This window comes from Pogoniulus pusillus, chromosome 8, assembly GCF_015220805.1.
Source record: "Pogoniulus pusillus isolate bPogPus1 chromosome 8, bPogPus1.pri, whole genome shotgun sequence".
Classification (NCBI taxonomy): Eukaryota; Metazoa; Chordata; class Aves; order Piciformes; family Lybiidae; genus Pogoniulus; species Pogoniulus pusillus.
Window position 1 is genome coordinate 26,781,391 of NC_087271.1, and position 23,775 is coordinate 26,805,165.

General features: G+C 41.0%; 1 protein-coding gene across 13 annotated transcripts in view; it reads left to right on the forward strand.

Moving 5' to 3' along the window:
• Positions 1–23,775, forward strand: part of ST6GALNAC3 (ST6 N-acetylgalactosaminide alpha-2,6-sialyltransferase 3) — a 295,901-nt gene that overhangs the window by 6,188 nt on the left and 265,938 nt on the right. For 6 of the 13 annotated variants that reach the window (XR_010303108.1, XM_064147848.1, XM_064147847.1 and 3 more), the window contains one exon: positions 3,505–3,624. The exons of 4 other annotated variants lie outside the window; for them this stretch is intronic. Coding sequence is in view for 6 of the 9 variants with exons in the window: in XM_064147848.1 (XP_064003918.1) it covers positions 3,550–3,624 (75 nt within the window). In the remaining 3 variants the exon portion in view is untranslated. Of the gene's footprint in view, positions 1–3,504; positions 3,625–15,849; positions 16,137–23,775 lie in introns of those variants that run through there. 3 more of the 13 variants (XM_064147853.1, XM_064147850.1, XM_064147854.1) reach the window with 3 other exon arrangements.

Here is a 23,775-nt window from a genome sequence, read left to right on the forward strand (position 1 = left end):
TTTAAAAGCCTGTGTTCTATGAATATCACTGTGTGCATGCTCCTAAGCAAACGTCTTCAGTGGGAGTTGGAAGGCCTGATGCTAACAAGTTTATTCTCCAGTGTCATTTTATGTTTCATTGCCCTATGCTGGAACCTTGACCAAAATGTACTGTTTAATTTGCATGGCTGTGATTTGCCTTTGAAGCCACAAGAGGAATGCCATGGGTATGGGGTTACTCTCTCTAAATGCACAGCATAAGTCCATCACAAACAACCTGCCTTGGAGGTCATTAGTGCCAGACTCCAGTGTTATTCTCATGCTCTGATACTGCTGAAGTGGTGGCTGATTACAAATTCTGTTTGTTATACTTTCAGGAAGGCTTTTTTCTCTAATACATCCCAAACACAAACAAATCTATGCATTCACTGTTTAAGATTTTACCTCATTAAATAACTAAGCTGTTAAAGTCTGTGGGACAAATACCATCAAATAATTTTGAAGGCTAGTGTGAAGAAACATGTTCAAAGCCACAGAGAAGACGCTAATAACACAAAGATTTTGTATACTTGCACACACAGAGGTGCATGTATGTGTACCCACACTGGAATGTAATTATGTTGTAGATAAGCTTGACTCTTTTGGCTCCTGCTCTACTTCTGGGTTGTGTTGGTCATATAGGAATATCTGATGTGAAATTTGCCAACTCAGGGCAAATAAACCCTTCTGGCTTGTCACGGCATGCACCTAGTAACGTTTCTAAACATAGAATCAACCAGGCTGGAAGAGACCTGATGTGTGTGTGTGTGTCTCATCTATATTTCAAATTTCAAGATACTTTTGAAATTTTAAAGATGAAATAAATTAAAAAATCACAATGCTTATAGTATCTCTTGCTCTTTGCAGAACAACACCGATTGCAGTGTTGTGTAGATGCAGTCATCAACCTTTCACGTGTGCTGTGTTGCACCATGCAGCCATAGCAGCAGACAAAAACCCCATTATAATGCTACTTCACTGTTGCTTTAGGAATGTTTTCCTGACTGTTTCCAGATGACAGGTGGGATTTTAAATGTGGTTGTGTTACAGATTCTTTCTTAAATCTTTACACCAAAATTGTGTTTTGCACGGTGCTGCGTCTCGCAGGACAGATCATCATCTTGGCTGTGTTATGGTTATCACACCATAACATCAACAGAAAAACTAAAATGTGTCCTGCTTCCTAAGTGAGCAAGGAGACACCAGTGTTACCCAGCAGTGTTGGCTGATGCCAGGCTACTAGAAATGAGACTAGCTGACTTTTAGGCCAGCATTTATCCTAGTTGCATGCCTTTGCTTCTTCTCTAGCATGATGTTGGGAAGGACTTTGTGACAATTATATCAGGTTACCTGATGTCTTTGTGTCTGTTTTACATCCAATTCTCTATGCATCTCCTAAGGTCATGTACTGGTCCTAATCAGAGCATTAGACATATTTTGCTGGCTTGCACATTGTACAGAATGTCATTTATTAAACTGTTGTGAAACAACTGTATATGACAGCCTTAGTCCCCTTATAATCTGTGGCTCAAGTGAATCCATACTCAAAATACTTTCTATTATCACAGTTTTCTCCACAATTACAACAAGTGCTATGCTGCTTTTAGGTTTCCCTCCTATTCTACATTGTATTGGTTATCTGTGTTTTTATTCCCATGATTTCTTAGTGTTGATAAATTATCTCTTGGCTCAACTTATGCACTTATTTTGGAATGTGAGCTTTCGCTTATTTCTGGCTGAAAAACTCACTTGGCAATTCCAATGATTCATGGCATTTGAAGCAAATCTAAGCAGCCACTACCCTGTTCCCACAGCCTTTATTCTCTTTTGTTGACTGTGTGGGCAGTCCTTGGTTTAATGACAGGGAGCAATGGTTTGGATCAACAGCACATTTTCACAAGTGGCTGTGGTTTTAAAAATACACTTGTCTTTCTTTATAATTATTGGTATCAATGCCTGCAAGAAGCAGGAAACAAGGGCATTATTGCACCTGGGGACTAAGAATAATCCCAAAGAAGAATATTGCATGTAAACTAGAGTACACTGAGGCTAAAGCAGAATAATCTCATAATGGGGGCATTTGCAGTTGAAGACAAGTGGCTTTCATGACGATAATATAATTAAGAGCAATTTTTAGTAACCAACCTTGCCAACTATATACTTATTAAAACTATTGCCCCTTGCACAAAGTGCATTCTAGCAACTATAGAAGTAGTTGTTTCCACTGCTTCAATTGCATCATGATGCTGTGGAGGATTTTAGTTTAGTTTGCCCCCTCAATCAGTACTGCTTTTCAGCCATGTCTTGAACAGTCAGTTTGAAGTAACAGGCAACAGCATAGAAGACAGTTAAATAACTTTTTCCTATCGGAGAATTCTCTTCTAGCAGTGCTAACTCACTACAATGTATGTTGCTACTGTAAAAGGAGTAGGTGACATGGTTACTTGGTGGGGCTTATTTTTCCAACATGTAGATGTGATGGTTTGGGTGTTACCCGGCCTCCCACTCTTATGAAATCAGGCAGACTAGACTCAGCTGAGCTGGAAATTAAGAATGAAGCTTTATATTTAGAGCTTAGCACAATACATAAGCAGATATTTACAATATACATGGCTATATACAGAACTATACGAATAAAAAAAGTAATACAGAAACACAAGACCCCTCCCAGAAACCAGAGTCCCCAGGAGGGGCTCCCAGACACCCTTCCACCCTCTTTCCACCCCTCTACCTTATTCCAGACTTTGCCTTGCATTCAAGGTGCTTTTGGAGAATCAGCCAGGGGGGTTAAAAAGCAGAAGGATTAGTTACAGGGACAGCAGGTTAGGGAGAGAAGTGCTGGCTGCCAGAGTCAGAGAGCAACTCTGTTCTTGTTTTTATACATCTCAGCAAGCCTATGAGTGAAGTAGACATCACCATTGTTTCCTTTTCACAGCCTATAATGTAATTCTTCTCACCAAAATATCCCAGCTAGCTTCAAACTAGCACAGCAGATAATTTATCTGTGCCTTTGGAATCAAATATTCCAATAACTACATTTCCGCCTGAAACAAGAACTGAGCAAGCGAATATAAACCTGAGCTATAAGAAACCTTTTTAGTGGTTTTATCACATGATGTATAATCAGCCACTAAATTTAACATCTTGTGTTCCTAAGATGTTGGAGAGCAGATCCTGACTTCTGTGAGTAGTCACATCACTCTGTAGCATGTTTAGGAACTGAGCAGTTCTTGGTGTTTCCCAAAGGGTAACTCTTTGCTGGTTGCTATTAAATTAGACTAAGATTTTCATAGGAACACCACAATATGCAATTCTCTTTATTCTTCTCAGGAGAAGGTAGATGAGTATGATTTGCAAAGGAAGTTGTCCAAGAATACAAAGAGTGTGACAGACTTAAAAAGCTGTCCTTCCTGGCACTTCTGGACCACTTCCCTCTTGGTTGTTCATGACCTCACCTAACTGTTAGGTTTATATCTTCATTCCTAGGAAAGATCTCAAAGGATTGTGATTTATACCAAGAAGCACATAGATATGATGGTGGACAAAGTTCAATGGATCTGGCCATTTCTCTTGTGGCATCCACTTCTGGGTTCGTACTTCACTAAGGTAATTAAACAATGAGATTAGTTCAACATTACCTGTGGTAGGTTGAGGGATCTCAGGTCTCCCTTAAGGAGATCAATAGGGACAGAAGCCCATCCCAGGGGGATGGACCTGCTTGTCCCAGGATATTGTAACATTGCTATTCTACTCCTTTTCTGGTATCACACCTTAAAACATAGTGCCTGACTTGATCTCTCCCCCTTCTCCATCCTGCCTTTCTTGCTCCCACTTCTCCGAGCAGCGCACTCTTATCTTGGTTTGGGAGGGAGCTGGCAGGCAGGGAGTTGAGCCTCTGAGGCCTTGTAGACCCAGACTGGGGGGGGCTTGTTTCAGCCTACCCTTAAGTTGACTGTGGGTGGAGGATTCTAGGAGACCAATTTGGGCCCAGTGGATTTTATACTTATTCTACCTGACTGCCTTTTGTATATATGCTCTTGTAAACAGAATTTCTCCTTAAAACTTCCAGTCAGTCTGCAGTGTCCTCATTCTTACTCCTGGAAAGGGGTAGGAGTTGATTCTGTTCTCCAAAACCCAGTATGCTCGTGGCCCAAACTGGAACATAATCAAATCTCCTCCTACTCATGTCATAACTAACAGGCATAAAGTGGTGTTCATGCAGGATAAGACTTTAATAGAGTTGCAGGAATCAAGCAATGCAGAGGCCTGGGTGTGTGGAGAGACTCCGCTCTACCCTAACGCACACCTCTTGTTTTCTCTTTTTATATCCTATTCTATTACGTGTTCCTTACTCATTCTAAGAAAAGGTTGGGTTTTTCTTATCAGTTCTAAGAATGGGAGGTGTCTCTTCCATGCATGTCTCTCTTTATCCAGTGGTCCCTCTGGTGGTCTTCAGTGATGCAGTGAGAGGTCTTACTCAAGTGTCCTTTCCATGAACCCCAAACTAGTAGTGTCCTTTGTATGACTCTTCCTCTGTTTGCTCATGTGCAAAGGCTGTCTCTTCCACCTGCCTCCCTCCTCCACCAACATTTCTAGTTTCTAATTATGTATTGCTGTTCTCTTAAGCCAAGTGTATACTCTTGTGATGGTTGTGCAAGGAGGAGTGCAGCTCCATTCAAAACCCCCCTTCCTCCCTGTCTGTGGCCTCTCGCCACGAATTGATCGGATCAAACATATATTTCTCACACTCGCAACTCCAAAATGATGCACCTCTACTTTAGGAGCTTTTAACTGCAAAAGAGAACTTCGTTTCAGATGGATAAAATGGAGGACTTCTGTGTTTGCAGACAGGTGTTGCATTTAGTCTCACATAAAGTCTAGGCTGTCCACGTGCTCTGACACCTGCTGCTGTTAGCAGCCATCCTGCTGGCAGGTGCACTCCAGAATAAATTGAGCCAGTCTGTTTACTGATGACTCCTTGCTTACATGACTGCCACACAAAATGTCTAAACGGGCACAAAGTCAGTCTTGGCTCCTAGTATGTACTTTTTTTCCTCAGACCAAGTAAAATTTCAGGCTGCAGTTTCTCCAAATGCTGCTGTAAATGTTATTAAAATGGAAAGCCAGGCACAGCAAGTTTATCTCCAACTATAAAGCATTTTCTTTATCACATATTGCAGTGTTTTAAAGAGACAGCTGAGCTATGGGAAGACTTCTGTCACATCTTGATAAGGAAAATCCTAGAAGGCTTCTGAAATCATAAAAATGTTACAAAACTGTGTCATGGTTTGCATGATAAATCCTGGGCTGTTTTTTAACTTTGATGCTTTCTGGTGGATTAACAAAACTACTGTAGTTTTTGTAGAGATTAATGCTAGTTCTACTAATAAATCTCTGGGGGGAAAGTGGGATAAGAAGTGTTACCCACCTGAGGATGATTGAAGTTATTTTAATCTTGAAATGTTTTCTGTCTAAAATATGTCTCTTTACACTTAATCCCTTTTTGTTGTTCTCATAAAACATTACTTTCACTTTGTCACAAGAGAATTAGGTTGATTTGCAAACACTAATGGCTATCTTATCAAGAAAAACAGACATAGGAAACTGATAAGGTCACTCCAAGATGACCTTATTGTACCCTTTCAGTACAAAGCTGGGGAAGGACTTTTTAGGCTATCAGGTAGTGACAAGATTAGGGGGAATGGAGCAAAGCTAGATTCAGATCAGAAGTGAGGAGGAAGTTCTTCACCATGAGAGTGGTGAGAATGGGTTGCCCAGAGAGGTGGTTAAGGCCCCATCCCTGGAAGTGTTTATGGCCAGGCTGGATGAGGCTCTGGCCAACCTGGTCTAGGGTAGGGTGTCCCTGCCCATGACAGGGGGGTTGGAACTAGATGATCCTTGTGGTCCCTTCCAACCCTGCCTGATTCTGTGATATGCTGATAATTCCCTTCAAAATATTGGTGCATGAAAACTCTTGTCTGGCATGTTAACGTTTAAAAATATGCATTAATAACACATTTAACTCAGAAGTTCTTGGTTGTGTCTGGCTTTAAGATCTGATGTCTTTGCTACTGGGTTATAGGCTGTGACTACAGGGTTGTATTGTCAGAAGTTTCAGTACAGATTTATTAATATATTTACAGACACCATTAAGTTGTAGTGAAGGAAGAATTATAGTTATGAAGGCTTGCAAATGATTGTGTGACTGAAGACATGGTAAATTTCTCCTGGAGAAAGACAACTTCCAGTGAAAACTGCAGATTTAATTACCTCAGAAAACCTGGTATTTCACACCAAAGACCACTGAGTCAATAAAGTCTCTCAGTGGCTTAGAGTGATGTATGGCAAGATTCAATTGCTAAAAAAAAATGGGCTTTTAAAACTAGTCACACCACCAGATTTTTGTGGTTTATGACTATAATAGGCATATAACAGTTTCCACTTTTAGTCTGAGGAAACTGTTAACAGAGGACTTAATGCCTTTCCAAAAGTTATAAAAATGACTTAACAAAACATCATGATCACTGGAAGTCATAAATCATCCAGATTGACAAACAGACCACTTGTCTGTTCAGGTACCAGTGCATGGACTTTATTTGGACCATTAAATCACATGGATTTACTCTGAGCCTTCTTGTTTCTTAAGTTATCTGGACTCTGAGAATTATGTGGGAGGTTCGATTTCACCTTTTTTGTTTTCTTCTTCTCAAAGACAGCATAGCAATGACATGTTCTTTCTGTACCTTCTAATTGCAAAAGGATATATTGATAGTATCACTCTAAGCTGTATCCCATGAAATGGCAGAGTTGGTAGATTCAGCAGTCATCAGTAACTAGATTAGGGTTTATCGCTGAACATGATCTTGTCTGCCTTTTCCCTGATATATGATAGCAGCAAGGTTTTTGTCTTGTACTCCAGGTCTAAAAGCATCTGTTTCACGTGAGTGATTTAGTTGGAGCAATTAACAAGGCAGAAATTATGAAATATGTAGTTAATTTTATTTCTGGAAAGCCCTGCCCACAACCATATACTAATTAGTTAAATTGGTGTTCTAATTTGGACAGGAAAATCTTCACAAGGATGCTTATGGGCAATTCATTTATTTAGGAGTATTGGAAAAGTTCAGCCACCAAATGGCTTTGCCCCACTTACAAATAGGTAGCCTGGAGCCCTAGGGAAAGTCTGTGCTACTCACTGTGGTGGAGTAGAAATTTCAAGATAGTCCCTGGCTCCTCCATGGCAGTGTTGGAACTGCTCAGCAGTTGAAAGGCTTCTAGAACTTCTCAGGGTGCTGGGAAAGAGGCAGACAATCTGTGACATGATCCTGGTTCCTCTTGGCATGGAGGTTTGCAGAGGTGCAGGCAGGATCTCTTGCAGATGTGCAGAGAGCACAATGTTGGTGGCACTTCTTGCCATGTCATGAGGCACTTAAATGCCTTCTCCTGGGAAACCTGAGGCGCTTAAGTTTCTGGGTAGTTCAAGCCCAAAATATCAGGGCTAAGCTGGTCTGAAGCATGAGGCAGAGCAGAACACGTTTTCCAAGAGCAGTGAGGCAGAGGCAGCAAGGCAGAGGCAGGCAGAATCAGCAATACTGCTTGTAATTTAGCTCAATTTATATTGAGTGTAAAGGCTCCTTTGGCCACAGAGATTCACCAATCAAAATGGCATTTGCAAAACTGCTCATATTAGGTGAAACCAGGGCTTGCTCACCCTTATTTGGGCAAGACACCAACAAGTACCTGAACCCCTGTGGGTACCTCTTTGTCACTTTGGTTGGGGACATAATGGCCCAAGCCTTTGATTTCCTCCTGGCCTTGCTTCCTCCATCAGCAGGAGGGTGGGACAAGCCAGGACATCTAGTAGGTCTATTAGCCTTCTAGGACAGTGAGTTGTTGGTTTTGGAAGAGTGATGCCTTGGATGGTCATGGAAGCTACAAAACCTTACTGGGAGCCAGTGTCGCTGCAGTGGCTGGAGATATGGACTTTGTGCCTTTAATTTCTGTGATAATGGAATAAAAATGGTATTAAATAACAGATGTAGATATAAAAAAGTTCAAAATGCTAAGCTGATTATCTCTGCAGTCTTAGACAAATTTCCTCTAAGCATTATCCATAGTTTTAAATAACATGGGTTTTGTTCTAATGCTTTTGATTTGTTTATGTGCACAGATTGTTCAGATGCAGGTGGAGAGCAGCTATTCAGTATTCCTTTTGCTCTTCCTTGCCCAAGTGTGGCCCTATGCCACACGTTACTTCATAACACTGAAAGTATTTCCTGAACACATGATGCCTAATTTCCTAATGGACACTCTTATGGCATTTACTTTAATATGACATATCCACATTAAAAATTATTACTGTTTTATAGGAAAGAAAATAAGCCACAGAAAAAATAGAGTCTATTTATACCACTGTCAAATGTAGGGTTCATAAGATATTTTTTTTTGAGTGTTTAGCATTATGTGTCAATTAATATGCTCCAAAAAATAACTCTTATTACCTCAATTGCAGATGAAAGTACCCAGTGCATCAGTGAATAAGCCCTTACGGATTCCAAAAGGGAGTCTAGAAAAATACAGGGAAATAATGCTAGTGCCTGGCTATTAATTCAGAGAGCACTGGAGAGGGTTTCTGTTAGAGACAAGTTCAGAAAGCACCTCTTCACAGCTGATTTCAATGATTTAAATCATCACACTGCTGCTGCAGTTTTTCCTTAAAACTATTTCTCATTTGCTCTCTCTCTATTTTTGTTTTTCCTCCCCAGTAAGTGAAGCAGTGATCCTGTAAGAAACAGCATATTGATGTAATGTTAATTGACTCTCACTTTCCCATCTTTTGAACTAGAAAAGGGAGGGAGGATCCTGCGCTCCAAACAAAACCCAAGCCCAACAAAACCCCCAAACAATAAAACTGACAAACAAACAAAAAAACCTCAACAGAATTCCCCCCAGAGCAAACAAAACATCCCCCACTAATCACCCCATAAAGCAAAGATCTAATTTAAAACTTCTTTATGACCAAGCTGTGTGTTTTGTGTTCAGGTTACAACTTCAGTTGCGTGTTATCAATCATATCATTGGAGCGTAATTCAATTAATGCGTTTGGAATCCTAAACCATTAAATTCAGGGGTGCTGTTTGTTCCAATAAGCAACATCTGGAAGTTCTCTTAAATCATTAAGCACTCTAAATCCCTTTAACAGCATCTTTTCATTTTCTAGTTCAGCATTACACAACAGTGTAGAAAACTGTCAGAGGCAACCTCGTTGTCGGTAAGGAATTTGTGCTGTTGCCTCTGTTAATTAAAAACATGCATGGAATACTATTGAAACACTGCTATGGCAGCTATCAGATGTTTCAGAGGATACAAAGGTCTTGTTATAGAGAATTAATGTTCATAGTTTGAGATGGACTCTTCAAACTACAGCAACGTTTGCTGCTGGCTATTTTCATGGGTGAAAGTAGCTTCAATAGCAAGGTAGAGGTTTTCTTCCCTTTAGATCCAATGGATCTTTGCATCTTTAGATCCAAAATCTGTTGACATCAGGACACAGCATGATGGGTGGCTAGTCCCTCTAAAAGCTTTCAAAAAGAGTGGGAGTTTGATAGAGGGCTGCAAGGTATCAGTTTATTTGCATGCACAGGAGTAAAGCTTGTGATTTAAGATCTCTAAGTAGCTTTTACTGTAGCTAGATAAGACCTTAAATAATCAAGAAGGGAGTTTCACTGAGCGAATTTTAATGTAAGTAGTTAGAGTTGGATTTTTGGTATGATAGTCCAATTGTTTTTGCAACTTGAGAAGCACAGAATGGGGTTTAAAAAAAACCAGAAATATGTGGATTATATTTTCTGCCTGTCTCTGTATATTTCTAAATATAATACCTCTCTTACCAGAAAACTAAGCAATATTTTATTGTTACATAAATAATATTTCTTTCCTGCATGTCTGAACATTGGAGTGGTGAGTAAAACACATCCAAGAGAGGAAACAAAAAAAATCCATGAAACACTTTTTTATTCCTAAAAATCACTGTCATTATGTAGCAGACACATTTATAGAATGCTAAAATAATGCTCCTTCATAATGCTCAATGGAACAAGAGCACAAGTTACACTTGCTGCTAGTTTATATCCTTCATGTGCTGCTAGCTTTGGCAGAGCTGGTGCAGCTAAAATATTTTCAGAATTGGACCCATTTCTAACTTTCTGTTGAAAACCTGAAACTACAAAGGACACTACAACTTGAGACTGAGACTAGAAAAAAACCCTTTTGACTCCTTGTAACTTGTTATTGTGATGGTTTTATTTAGAATTGGAAGGTTTTAGACCACAGGCCAAACCTGCCTTACTTTTCTGGACCCTGCTCCTGTGCAGCCTCTGTCCTGGACTCTGTCCTGGCTGTCACGCTGCTCCTTCTGTCTCTTAAGAAAACGCGGAGTAGAGAATCTGTTGTCCCTGGTGCAATTGCACATCCCTCTGGAGTACTATGAATGGCAGAGCCTAATGGGCAGAGGCTGTTACTGTACCCACTCAGAGCCCTGTAACTGGCAGAACCAGGGTAAGACCTCCAAGAAACCTCAGAGATTGCTGACAGCTGTGAGGTTTCCATGGTGCCTCAAAGGATAATGCACAGGACATCGAGTAGGCAAAGCAAGTGCTGTGGGCTCTTTCCCCTATGTCTGTATTTTCCAGCCTGTAAACTAAGGATAGGTTCCTGTTCTTCACCCACTCATCCATCCCTGACCAAAACAGGATACTCAAGTTCCTGTATCATTCCCCAAATGCAAATGAATGGATTGATTTATTTTCCATGAAGGGCAAGTTGGGTTTTGGGATTCAGAGTTTTATGATGGTATAATTTACAGGAGGATGCTGTTGAGCAAGGTGTTGCTCCATCTGACAGTGCTGGGGCTGAGCCATTCTAGATACGTCACATGAGAGTGGTAAAATCCTTTATCCTGAACAACCCCCATCTTCCTCATGCTTCTCTCCCCCTTCCCCAAACAAAACTAGCTCACTCACTGCATTAAATCTGCCTTTACTGCTGTGCTTTTAAGATTTTCCTTTAAAGTGCAAAGAAACATTAGATAATGCCTTGGGAAAGGATTGGGATGGGTTTAGTGTGGTGGTTTGTTTTTTTTTTCCCCAAAAGACAGGCAGTTTGGATAATAACTTAGCCCATAAAATCAATAGCTGACTGGATCTTTGCAGGAAGCACAGCAGGGAACAGCCTTTGCTTCTGCAATTCAGGAGAGGGCATTCTCCTAAGCTGAACTACTGGATTTAATTTTTTTGTTCCAATTTAGGACCTTCCGTACTGTGATGGAAGTTGTTGCTGGTTCCTCTTCCTAAGCTCCTTCTATATGAACAGCTGTGTTCTCCAAGATAAAATCCTATTTAGGGGGCAAACTGATGTGGGTGTAGCTAAGTGTGAAATGTTCATGTTTTTGTGATGTTAGAATTCTGTTATAGCAGAGAGTGGGAGGCATTGACAATAGGAGCAAAGAACGTGAAAATGTAACACTAACAAACACATCCTTGGCTAAGGAACTGGCAAAAAAAAAAATGCCTGTCAACTAACCATATTCTCTAGTCAGCAACGTGACCTTTAAACCACAATGATTCCTCTAACACTTCACATAGATTTTGAATGCCCTTCAGAGTATTATTGGTAGTTTTACTCCTGGAGACTACAATAAGCTATAAGTCTATTTTATGACTTTTATACAGGCAAAACAGCTGGTGGCACAAATGGCTGTAACACTCCTCAGAGTTGTTTAGCCCATTTAATTAAAGCAAGCTGCCTGGCAATACATGCAGTATTCTTCTTTGAGCACCTCCCCCCCCCCACACACCCTGCCATGGTTTAAATTCCATTTTTTCCTGTGGAAACGAATTTGCAGATAACAGACAGGACGTGCACTTTTCCATTGCTATAAAATATAGCAATTTGTAGTTCAGTGTAAAATGAATGTGATAAGCATTTTCAAAACCAGTCATCTGACATTCCCAAATGAGTTTGGATTGAAAATGAAATTACGACATTCTGAAAAGATTACTGGTGTGTAGGGTTTGCTTTGCTTGGCTTCCAGGAACTTTGACAGCTTTTTCAGTCTCTGAATGTTCAGACATTTTTAAATGTTGTGTGTTTTAGGTTTTCTTTTAAATTATAAATATTATTCACAACTTCCTTTGCTTTGTACGAAAGTCATATAGAACAGACTATGCCCTGTAGATATAGCATAGAATTTACCTTGTTCAAAGATTTGCCTTGTGTTAGAAAGTAGAGGGAATTTTTTTCCCCCTAGGTCTGGTCAGCACTTGATTTTATGGAGTACTTTCTTAGTTGAAAGAAAGTTAGGAGGCATGGATTTGGGTATGTATGTGTCTGTGTGGTGGAAAGGGGCTGGGGGGCGCTCAGGAACCTGCAAGTTTTGAAAGTGCTGTGTGGCTGTGCTTAACTGTTACCATGACACTGAATGACAGTGGGGTGATGAGCTGAATTCCTAATAGCATTAATAGTGCTGAGCAACTTGTCTCCTGCCAGTGCAGAAGTATTCCACAATTAAACCTCTTGTTTGTTTTGGTTTGGTTTTAAAATGTGACATGGCTGTCCTGCAGCTGAGTAAGGCACAGATGACCTGTGTTGAGAAGGGAGCTGGGTAGAGCAATACATCCAATGGACTCTTGCACTAATGTATATGGCCTGCTTGTTTTAAGCCTTAAGGATATTCTGAAAAGTAAAGGCAGAATTCAGACTGTCTGAGGATCTATGTGTTCTCAGCTTCTGGATTTGAAAGAGTGTAATCTTGGAAATGAAGCACATGACCTTGATTTAGCCTTTTCTCTTAACTGCAAAGTCAGGCTCAGGAAAGGTTTAAATTAAAATTACACAACCTGATAAGACTTCCTGTTCAAATTATAGGCTGCTGTCTTTCTATCGCTTCATCTTCTACTTTTGTCATGCCATTGGGCTGCCAAGTAGCTTATATTGCTTCTAATGGTGAATTACATGAGGTAAGGAAAACCTGATACAGAACAACAGAGCAGATCTGTTACTCTGCTATCGACTCGAGTTGCACCTGAAGGGTGAAAAGTGCCACTTTGTTTCGCTTCTGTCTGACAAACCTTTGTATTGGCAGCGAGTACAAAAATAGATGCTTCCTTTTGGCACACTTTTATCAAACGGGCCAGTGTCTGTTTCAACCGAATCTGGTAGTTTCCAGACTTTCTAAGCACACGTTTTTAAAACACAGAGTATGGGTCTAAAAAAAAAAATCTGTTTAAGTTTGTTACCTATTTGCAAAGGTTTGTCTTTGACGTTTTTATCATAGGTGAAATTGTAGCTTCATCAGCCACATGATGTCCGTTTAGCTAACAAAGCAGCCTAGCAATGTTTGTGGCATGGAGGATCCCAGCGTAACCAGCCGTATTAGCAGTGCAGAGAAGCTGTACGTGTTATGTAGCTGGGGTAACCTTTGCAGATTCAAGTTTAATCGGCTTTCTCCAGAAAGGTTTGATTTATTGTGATGGAATTAGATTTAAGACCTAGAATTGAAAAGGGTTACTGCCTTTCCCCCAGATTTGCATCTCCATAGGAATGTATTGGGGGAGTTTGAACTAGATGCATAGTCTTTGTTTGCAGAACTCGAGGTGGTGACTTTTTGTAGCCTGTCAGCAATGACTTAAACTTGAAAGGCAGTTTCGTACTGCCTTTGATATCCCTACCAAGTATCAACAACTGCGTTAATTTACGACTGAAAGTTGCAAACACAGCTGAAATCTACTTGAGCTGTTTGACCTAAAAGTGATTTCAAGACCATATTAAGCTCATGTAAAACATCTCATGAGGCTCAAGGAAAAGATGTTTACAGTGTTCGCTTTTCACATTTGATGGATGCATATTTTCATGTAGCTTCTCCAAGGTGAAATTAGCTCGGTCTGCGCCTGGGCTTTCTGCTGCTTTTTATGGTGGTCTCAGCTAGAATCTTGCCATTAGTTCCTGTCCTCAGGAGCAAATAAAGTAGAATCTCACATCCCTCCTTAATTTGTCTGACAGGCATGAGTTTGGGTTGTCTCTAAATTAAGTTCTGGAAGAAAAAAAAAAACAAATTTTGCCTACATATGCAGAGAACAAACACAGAGTTTCACAGGGCTCACTTGTAAACATCAGCAGTGCATTTTCTGAAATGACAGCTACTGCTTCAGGGGTCCCTGTTGTTTGGATCGGTCAACAGGAAATGTGGGACCTGCTACACACTGTGACCAACTCATGGAAACTTAAAGCACTTTCAGTATTCCAGAAAATCTAGTTGACTAAGAAAACCTAGAGGGGCTGTAGCTACCTGTTGGACAATCTAAGAAAGTGCTTTTATTACATCCTTAAGAAGGTGTTGCACCAGCATCCCAGCAGGCAGGTGAACATGAAGTGTTTGGATTGTGATGAGTCATGGAGGGAGGAAGGAAGGAAGGAATTCTGCTGCTGCGGTGTAGTAATGAAGTATCTTTAAGATAAAATGTCCATTTATAAGAAGTCTAAAAGTTAAAGGTCACCATATTTTGTCTGATGTGATATTTAGTAAGAAATGCTTAAAGCAAGACACCTACCCAGGTCTCTATTTCCTTGGGAACCATCATTCACTGGAAATCCCTCTATGCTTTGGACATACTGAAATGTCTGACCTTTGAAAGGCGAGGCACAAATAGTCATCTTCTTCGGAAGTGTACTGGAAGGCAACAAGGGGTGTGAGTGGGAGAAAGCCTCCCCAGCCTCTTCCTGTTGTGCTCTTGGGGATGGTTTACCCCTCCTAAGAAGTGAGGACAGCTAATTCCTGTAGTTCCAACCTATTTACTGTTTTGAGGGATTGCACCTGGACAGGAGAGGCTTGCCAGGCAGGGAACGGCATTGATTATTAAATGTGCAGTACAGTACTAACCCCTTATGGATTCCACGTAGTAAGCAGCTGTGTGGTAAGCAATTTCCTAACATTAACTCATGCGCATTAGCTGCATGCAGACTAGTACCCTGAGCTGCTACGGGGAGAACAAATACATCCATTACAAGGAATTTACTAAGGGAGGGGAAGAGTTTGGTGTGTATTAAAGCTGCAGAAGTGAAGTAACGTACCGCAGAAGGAATACAGGAAAGGCTCCATGTATCGAAAATGCAAAAGGTTCGGAAATGTAGTAACAAGTAGTGTGGAAGTGTAAAGGGTAGAAACTGCAGGACTATGACAAATGTGAAGTGAAACTTTTATAACACATGTAGTATTCTATGTAAGAGAAGAATAAGAATTTGATGAGATGATGTAAAGTGGTTTATTCAACAGCTAAATACATTAATCTGCAGCGTAGGAAAGTCTAAAGAAAGTGCTGAGAGTTTTTATCAGACCTGCGTGAGTTAAAAGTACTACAAATCAACCCACGCTTTCCATTCCCTGTGATGTACACCAGCCCTTTGCACATACAGACAGACACAGCACAACACAAGCTTCTCTGGTGGGATATTTGTATTAGTTGCTGATACCGTCTCTTGTTGGGAAGCAGTTGCAGCTTTCAGACAAAGGGAAGCTTGCTGGACAATGAAGTGGGCTGAATCTAAAACGATGCTTCACACTAACAAGCAGCGTAAGCGTTTTTAGAGCCCAAGTAATTAGTGAGTTTCTACTTTTCTGACCAACGGGCAGCAACTCTCTCCAGAGAACACGTAAGAGAGTTGCACAGGGACTAATTATTAACACGCAGCCTGGCTTGCAGGCACTGCAAACCAGCCGCAAAGTAGAGATTGCCGTTTGCACGTAGAGCAGCGTGCGGGAGCGCAGAGAAATCCACGCTGGAGCCATGAATCAAACCCGGTCATGTGACGGAGGGGAGGTACCGGGCTGGCTCCCAGCCAGTGGCAGGAGCTGATGGGTGGAACGGACGGGGCATAAAAAGACTAATATGACTAACGGATCCTGGATGCGTGGTACCCTTATTTGGATATACAGGAATGTAGGCTCTAGCAGTTCTGCAGCTCTACCAGCCTTTTGCCTGACACTGGAACTGCTGCTCACAAAGTAGAATCCTGCTGCTCTGTGGTAGGAAGGATAGAGAAAGAACATGGCCTGCATTTGGAAGGTAAATCTCTATCTGTTGCTTGAATGCATTGTTAGAGAGCCCCTCGCTGCTCAGAGGCATGGATTTGATGTGGTCCTGTTGCACCTTTTGTTGTCTCTTTTTGAATACTGGCTTTGTTTGGCAGATTAATATGGAGAGATTCTGCAACGTGCAGCTGTGCTCTGCTTCCCTCTGCCATTCTTTTCCTCTTTCTCTGCATTGTCAGAACTGCTTGCTACCGGGAACTGTGTACCAAATAATACGAGGGGGGTGAGGGGCTCTGGTTTGTCTCGGCTGACTTTCATCTGAGCTGAATTCCTTCAGGAGCAACGGCATTTGGGCGACAACGGACTTCCAGTACGAAGGACAAAACGTGGGGTTCTTTTCTTTTCCTGACTGTGTAGCATTTACTGTTTTTAAAGCAAAGGTCGCAGAGGTACACAGCTGTCCCATTTGCTCCTTAAGCACACACTCCCCTGCTGAATTTACCCAAGATCCACACGCTTCATACAATTATATTTAACGTTTAATAGCGTTTGCTAATGAAGTGACCTATTTGATAGAGGTTTTTCCCCCTTCATGCCAGCAAATATAAGCATAAACTTACCGTGTGATCATATGTGTATCTCGGTGAGGAAAACAGGCTGGAGAAAAGTATTTGCAAGCAGCATGTTGTGGAGATGGAGGAAGCATCACTAGCACCAAGTATTGAATGAAAGGGGAGGAGGCGGAAGTGCAGGCAGTTGAGAACAAACGGTGTTTGTTTCCTTGCAGTGTTGTCACCGGCAGGGAGACGCTCTCCTGTGCCTAGCTTGAAAGTGTTTGTTTCAGCTTCATGTGCTGTCTGCCTTGAATCCATTCTGTGTATATGTTGAATACATTTGCACTCTGTTGCTTTCAGTAAACAAACCCGTGAATGCTTGTTTCTTTTTCAGCCTCGTCTTCTAAGAAGGTGTTGATTATCCCAAACTTTGGGATAGTTTCTCATAGCAATTGCCTTCATCATATCAACAAAACAAATAAATTCCAAAGCTTCAGAACAGTCCCCAGATAATAAACATTCTTCTGCCTCCTTGAAGACAATTCCTATCACTTTCTTGTGTGTTCAGCTTTAAAGTCAACTTATTTTGCTGTACTGTTTTCCCTTTTTCATTCATTCCCTCTTAAGGAGTCTGTGGTACACAAATGGCCTTTGAATTTTCTTTCATGGGCACATAGGTTGTGGCAGCTTACAAATAAATATGCTTATAAATAAAGCAAAGACTGTGTAGTGCAGAAGCTGCCCTGGACTCACTTGTTCTGCTTGGGGACAGGCGGTAACAAACTTCTTTAAGCAGATATCACTGATGCAGTTGAGAGTTAAATAGTAACTTGGAATAAGGAGGTTCGAGCTCCATGGATGGAATTCTGCCTTCACAAATATGATGAGCATGTGCCCTCCTTTTTAAACACTCTTAGAATGTCTAAGATGGGATCTGCTGGTGATCCAGAAGACAGAATCTATTTGACTATGTAGAGAGATCACATGCAAAATCTTCCTTCTGGCCCTAATGGTTAAATAAGACTGTCCCTTTGCAAGAAAACTCCGGTGTCTCTTTCCTCCTCCCAATGGTCTTCTCTAGCACAGTCTGCTGACACAGCCTACTGCAAGCATGACTTCTGTGGGGCCTTCATTGTACCGTCTGAATTATAGCACCTCCCTTTGCCCAGGCCTGGAGCTCCATTGGTTGTAATTCTGATGATTAAATCAACAGATAAACTGGTATTCCTTAACAGACAGCCCTTTACCAGCTTAATTCTTAATCTTGTTAATACAGGCAGGTGCAGGGATAAAAAGTGAAACAGATATGTGAAGATTAGGCAGTTTGGACTTTCTCAGACATCCCATAAGACTGTTTAAGTGTTTGGCTCAGGATACTTAGTGGTGCGTAAGTTTTTAATGTGATGCTATGGTAAAAACTTGAGGAATTTCAGACTAAAGTGTATGTTTTGATATGACATCCAGCTCATTCCTTCCTGAAAACACAAATTCTTTGCCGACACCCTCCTCCTTTCTCTTAAGTTTGTCCCGAATCTCTCATTTATTCAGTCAGTAGCCTATGTGGAAACAACCAAACCCTAAAACCAAATTCTGCTCTAGGTATGGATTTTTAACCAGGTGGTAGCACAGCGGATGGGAAGCTGAAACTTCAGCCTTTGTTGTCTCTGCTTGCTGGTAGCTTACCTTGCCTCTTTCTGGAGAGCAAAGTGTTGGCATTTCTAGGAAGAAAACAGTTATTGCTTGTTACTATGGTAGCCACAGGCCACCTTGCCAATTACTAGATTTAAAGAGGCATTACTATTTATGTAGTTGCTGTGTTGAACTCCCTAACTTTGAGTGTATCAGCCATTGATCTTTTATGATTGCGACAGATGTTATTCAACAAAGTACTGCAGAGAAGTGCTGGGTTTTGCGTGATTGAAAAACAATGTACCTGTCACCATACCTGTTGCTGTATGATAAATGCAACAGCAATGAGAAGGAGATTCTGTACAATGTTGATACCCTCCTCTGACAAGTTGTGTTGGTTTGAGGCTAATTGGGATATTTTAATGAGAGAAATTAGATGGTTGGCTGTGAAAAGAAAGTAATGGTGATGTCTATATTACCCATTTGTTCTGCAGAGGCATATAAAAACAACCACACAAAGATAAGGTCAGTCTGTGGCTGCCTGCTTGACATATTAACTCCTCTCCCTGTATCTGTGGAACTTCATAGAATCATAGAATCAACCAGGTTGGAAGAGATCTCCAAGATCATCCAGTCCTCGGTGCCTCTTGCTGACCTTTCCCAGCTCACCCTGCATGCAAGAGGGATTCTGAGATAAGGGAAGGGGTTGAGAGAAGGTGAGATGTTGCTTTGAAAGCCCTCCTGTGAGCCTCTGCTGGTGAGGAGCAGTTTTCTGTCTCTGTATTACCTTTAACTTGTACATTACTGTATATTGTTGTAAATATCTGTGTATATATATTGTGTATATATATATATGCTTGTAAATTATGCCAAGCTACAAATACAGCTTCATCTCCCAACTTCCAGCCAGCTGAGTTAGTCTGGTGAATTTCTAGCCATGTGGGGGTACAGGTAACTCCCAAAACTGCACAGGGTATTTTAAAGCAAAGAGAAAGGAAAACTTACTTCATTTGTTTAGTTTCCCTTGCACTTTACAGGGGATTATGCCTTCTGCTGTTAACAAAGTGGAACTTTTAAAGAAGATTGTGGAGATGGACTTTGTCAGTACAATTTGAACTGTGTAGGCTTAACGTGGAAGAACTTAAGTCTGTTTATGGTGGGCTCATACAGTGAGGGCTAAGCATGGAATCTAGAAATCTGTTTCCTCCACTTTTTCACTTTTTGGTGTGTGCTGTGTATTTACTGTGAACAAAAGAGATTTCCTGTGCCTCTGGGCTGGCTACAACCTCCAGTCAGCAGAGATCACAAGCCAGTTGAAGCCTTCGGTGAAATTCTGTGGTCTAAATGGTATTTGTATAATATGAGGCAATGTTCTTACTACTAAAGCTGATCGTGAGTTCGTTCAGAGTAAGCAGGTGGACAACTAAACTCCAAAGCTTCACTATTTTGTTTCTTAAAAATCTAATCCAAAGATTAAGAGAACTGTTTTGCAAAATGTAACTTTCAGGTTTCAACTAAGCAAAAGCATTCAGTACATGCTTGTAACAGTTTTCTGCAAGGTGCTGTTAAAATTGACCATACCTGTGCATTGATCTCTGTATTGTAATGTTTCCTCTCTGGTTATCTGGGTGATAGGTTGGACTGGATGATCTTGGAGGTCTCTTCCAACCTGGTTGATTCTATGATCTCTGCTGGTTTATTTAAATCCACAGGTTGCATTTCCCCTCCAGTTTGCATGCTAAACTGTTTTTGGCAGGAGTTTCCTTGGAAAATTTTCCCTGAGTGTTCAATGGCCTGTGTCTGATTGGGGTCTTCAGGCACTGCAGTAATATGGATAACATTACTGTTTGCAGGCATATGCTCCATCTGCACTTTTGGGACCAAAATAGCAAAGCTAATCTGATTTATATTACATTTTCTACCCTGACAAGTAGCTGTTGGGAAGGGAGATGCAAAAGGTCTAAAGATTCTGGTGTTTGAATGTTTGTCATTTTGGATATTTACCTACTCATCTTGTTTTGGTTTGGTTTTTAACTTGGTGTATATGGTGGAGATTCCAGATATTTCTTCCCAAACTTCTGCATCATTGGAAACACATTCTTTGTTTCAGTTCAGCTCTGTTTTGCAGGGTAGGCTTTGTGTCTCGCCGTAATTCTGTTTGCTGCTAGGGATTTGCAGGATGCTGGCCCTTCCACAGAGATGACCTTGATATCCTGCTTGAATCAGATCCAAGAGAATTCACATACTGCCCTGACTGTTAAATTTGCTGCTGCAATGTTTATGCATGGCATCCATCTGTTTTCCTGTGCTAAGAACTATACTTGGGTCCTGTTTGATTCGCTTGCTGTGCTCTTTCCTCTGACATGACACGCGGTGGGGAGAGATCCTAGGGAAAGGAACAAAGATGACCTTCCTCTCTCATGGGAGCTGCCCATCTGATGGGTCACTTCCCAGCAATCTCTAAGTTTGCTCCTGGCTCACTGTCATGTGAGCTCTCTTCTCAGCCGGTCTTGACCTGATGATCAACAGTTTTGTGGACTGCAGTATTACTGTTGTGTCTTAAATCATTCCCAGGAGTATGTGGTGTTATCACCAGGGGTAAAAGGGGTAAATGCACAAGGGTGCTCCATATGAAGTATGCGCAGATAAGTTGGAAAGTAACAGGCAGACACCACAAAAGAAGTTTCAGAGGAGAATCAGTTTTTCCTGGGACATTAACCAAGTTTCTTGTTGGATCACTTAATCCGTGTTTCCTACGGTTGATTATTTTCCTCTCCTCCTTCCCCCTGCTGAACAAACCTAGAAAATCTGCATAGTTAACTCTGATGCTCTTTCAACATTTGTTATTTTGAATTTCTTAAAGCTTTTAACTGAAAGTCTTCTGTTTTGTTGCTCTAAATTGTTTACCTCTAAATTGCTCCTAAGTGAATTAAGCTACATTAATGAATCCAGCAATGTGTGAGGCTAGGATTTGCTGTATCATGGTCCAGTAGTACTTAATTACTAGTTGAAATTTTATGGAGTATAGTACATGGGATTTGATAATGTGCTTTTTATTATGTTGGCTTCTTGAAAAAGTAAGGAAAATTAAATTCTAAGATGTATAAAACCACTTCTCATTCTTGCTTGCAATTATCTTAAGCTAATTATACTTTAAAGATGATATATTGGCTTCCTCCCAGGCAGAAAGAGATGGAGGTCTAGTCAATCTAGTCCTATAGGAGGGCTAACTTTGGTTGGATGAATTTGATTTCTAAGACCACATAGCTAAAATCGAGACAATCTCCAGTGTAAGCATACTTTAGTTGGTTAAAAACTGCATTTTCCTGGCTAAATTAATGAGAGGTATAAAAACTACAACTGCAAAATCAGAGTGAAATTAGAAGCTGTCTTGTGTGTTGAGTTTTACATTTAAGTAGTTATGTGATAAAACAGCAGCTGAGGAAAGGTTCTTGCTTTTTAAGTAACAAAGTATATGTTATTCACATGGTTTAGACTCCTGCCCTGCCAACAATGCACAGTTGTTGTACATGCTGTCTTAGGCAGAGATTTGCATATTAAAGGTAGAGTAAACTTCTCAAAATTCAGCCTCTTTGTAGGCTTGTGCATGGGGTTCAGTGGTTTGGCTTGTTCTGGTGGGTGACAAGCTGTCCATGGGACAGCAATGTGCCCTTGTGGCCAAGAGGGCCAATGGGATCTTGGGATGCATTAAGAAGAGTGTGTCCAGCAGACACACCTCCTCCACCTCTACTCTGCCCTGATGAGACCCCATCTTGAGTACTGTGTTCAGTTTTGGGCTCCCCAGTTGAAGAGGGACAGGGATCTGCTGGAGAGAGTCCAGTGGAGTGCTACAAGGATGATTAGGGGACTGATGAGGAGAGACTGAGGGACCTGGGGCTTTTTAGTCTGGAGAAGAGAAGACTGAGAGGAGATCTAATAAATGTTTATAAATATCTGAGGGCTGGGTGTCAGGGCAAGCTCTTCTCATTTGCTCCCTGGGATAGGACAAGGAGCAATGGATATAAGCTGCAGCACAGGAGCATCCACCTCAACACAAGGGGATCTCCTTTATGGTAAGGATCACAGAGCACTGGAACAGGCTCCCCAAAGAGGTTGTGGAATCTCCTTCTCTGGAGACTTTCAAGGCCTGTCTGGATGTGTTCCTGTGTGACCTGAGCTAGCTTGTATGGTGCTGCTGTGGCAGGGAGGTTGGGCTCAATGATCTCTTTGGGTCTCTTCCAACCCCTAGCATCCTGTGATCCTGTCATTTCCTTCAGTTTTCATTTTGACACATAATGAATGCTTGATAATGTGTCACAGTGTGACAAAATATCACAGGAAGCAGCAAATTCTTATACTGTGCTGTAACCTGCTGTAACATGTTGAGATACAGGACATATATGTTCTTATTTATTTCTGGTGAGATGGCAGCCCAAGGGAAAGCATTACCTTGTTTTGTGACAGTTGCTATGCATTCCTGATTAATTCAAGGGGGCTTGAGATGCAACTTATAAAGATCCTGTGTTTTATTTTTTAGGTTTTAGTCACAACTATCAAAATATCTGTGCAGTTAATTTGAAAATGGAGAGCTTTCAGCCATTTCTCCTGTTATTTTGGCATGATTCATTCCAGCAGTATCTGTGCACCTTCCAAAAGTATAGTACTGGTTACAGTGATCTGTCCAGAGTTGATTCTTTCCTCTTTTCCCAAGGAAGAAGAATCTATGCAGCAGGTTGACTTTTTTTTTTTTTCTTTGTTTGGGTTTATTTAAGAGAGATTTTTTTCTGTGTGACTTAAGGAAAGTGTCTGTGTGGTTTTAGGAAAAGAAAGAGAAAACATTTGCAGGTAGGTGGGTGGTGAATATCTTACCTTTGTGTGGTAGTTATAGAATGAATAGAATTTTTGGACCAGTCTCCTCCCTCGAGTGGCTTTTACTATAAAATAAAGAGCTATTTTGTGCAAGAGAAAAAAGAAATTGTTAATAGTAAATTCATTGTGGCTTTTCAGTTTGGCTTTCAGATATTAACCTAATAACTTATTTTGTGATGGTTGTTCATACTTTCTTCTGCCTATCAGTTATCCTCCATGCATGGTCTGATGCATAGCATGGAAGGTTAGAAGTATGCACATACATAACAAAAAAGAGGTAGAGGTGGTTTTTTTTTTTTTTCTTGATAGCATTTAAGACCTCTTTGAGATATCTCTGCAGGAGCTAGGAGGAGTCTTTTGCAGGGATCTGTAAACAAGTCATCTCTGCTTATTGAATGTATTACCAAGAAATAAACCAAAACTCTGCCTTGGGCCCTGTAATCTCTTAAAGCTGTGGAAAACAGTAGCTTTATTGTTGTCAGCATGAAATACTCACATGGGATGAATTTGTTTTTTGTTCATGTTGGAGGGAAAACTGTGCCTACTTCATTTTGTGTGATGGTTCTTGTAAGTACCTGAAGGGAGGCTGTAGCCAGGTGGGGGTTGGTCTCTTCTCCCAGA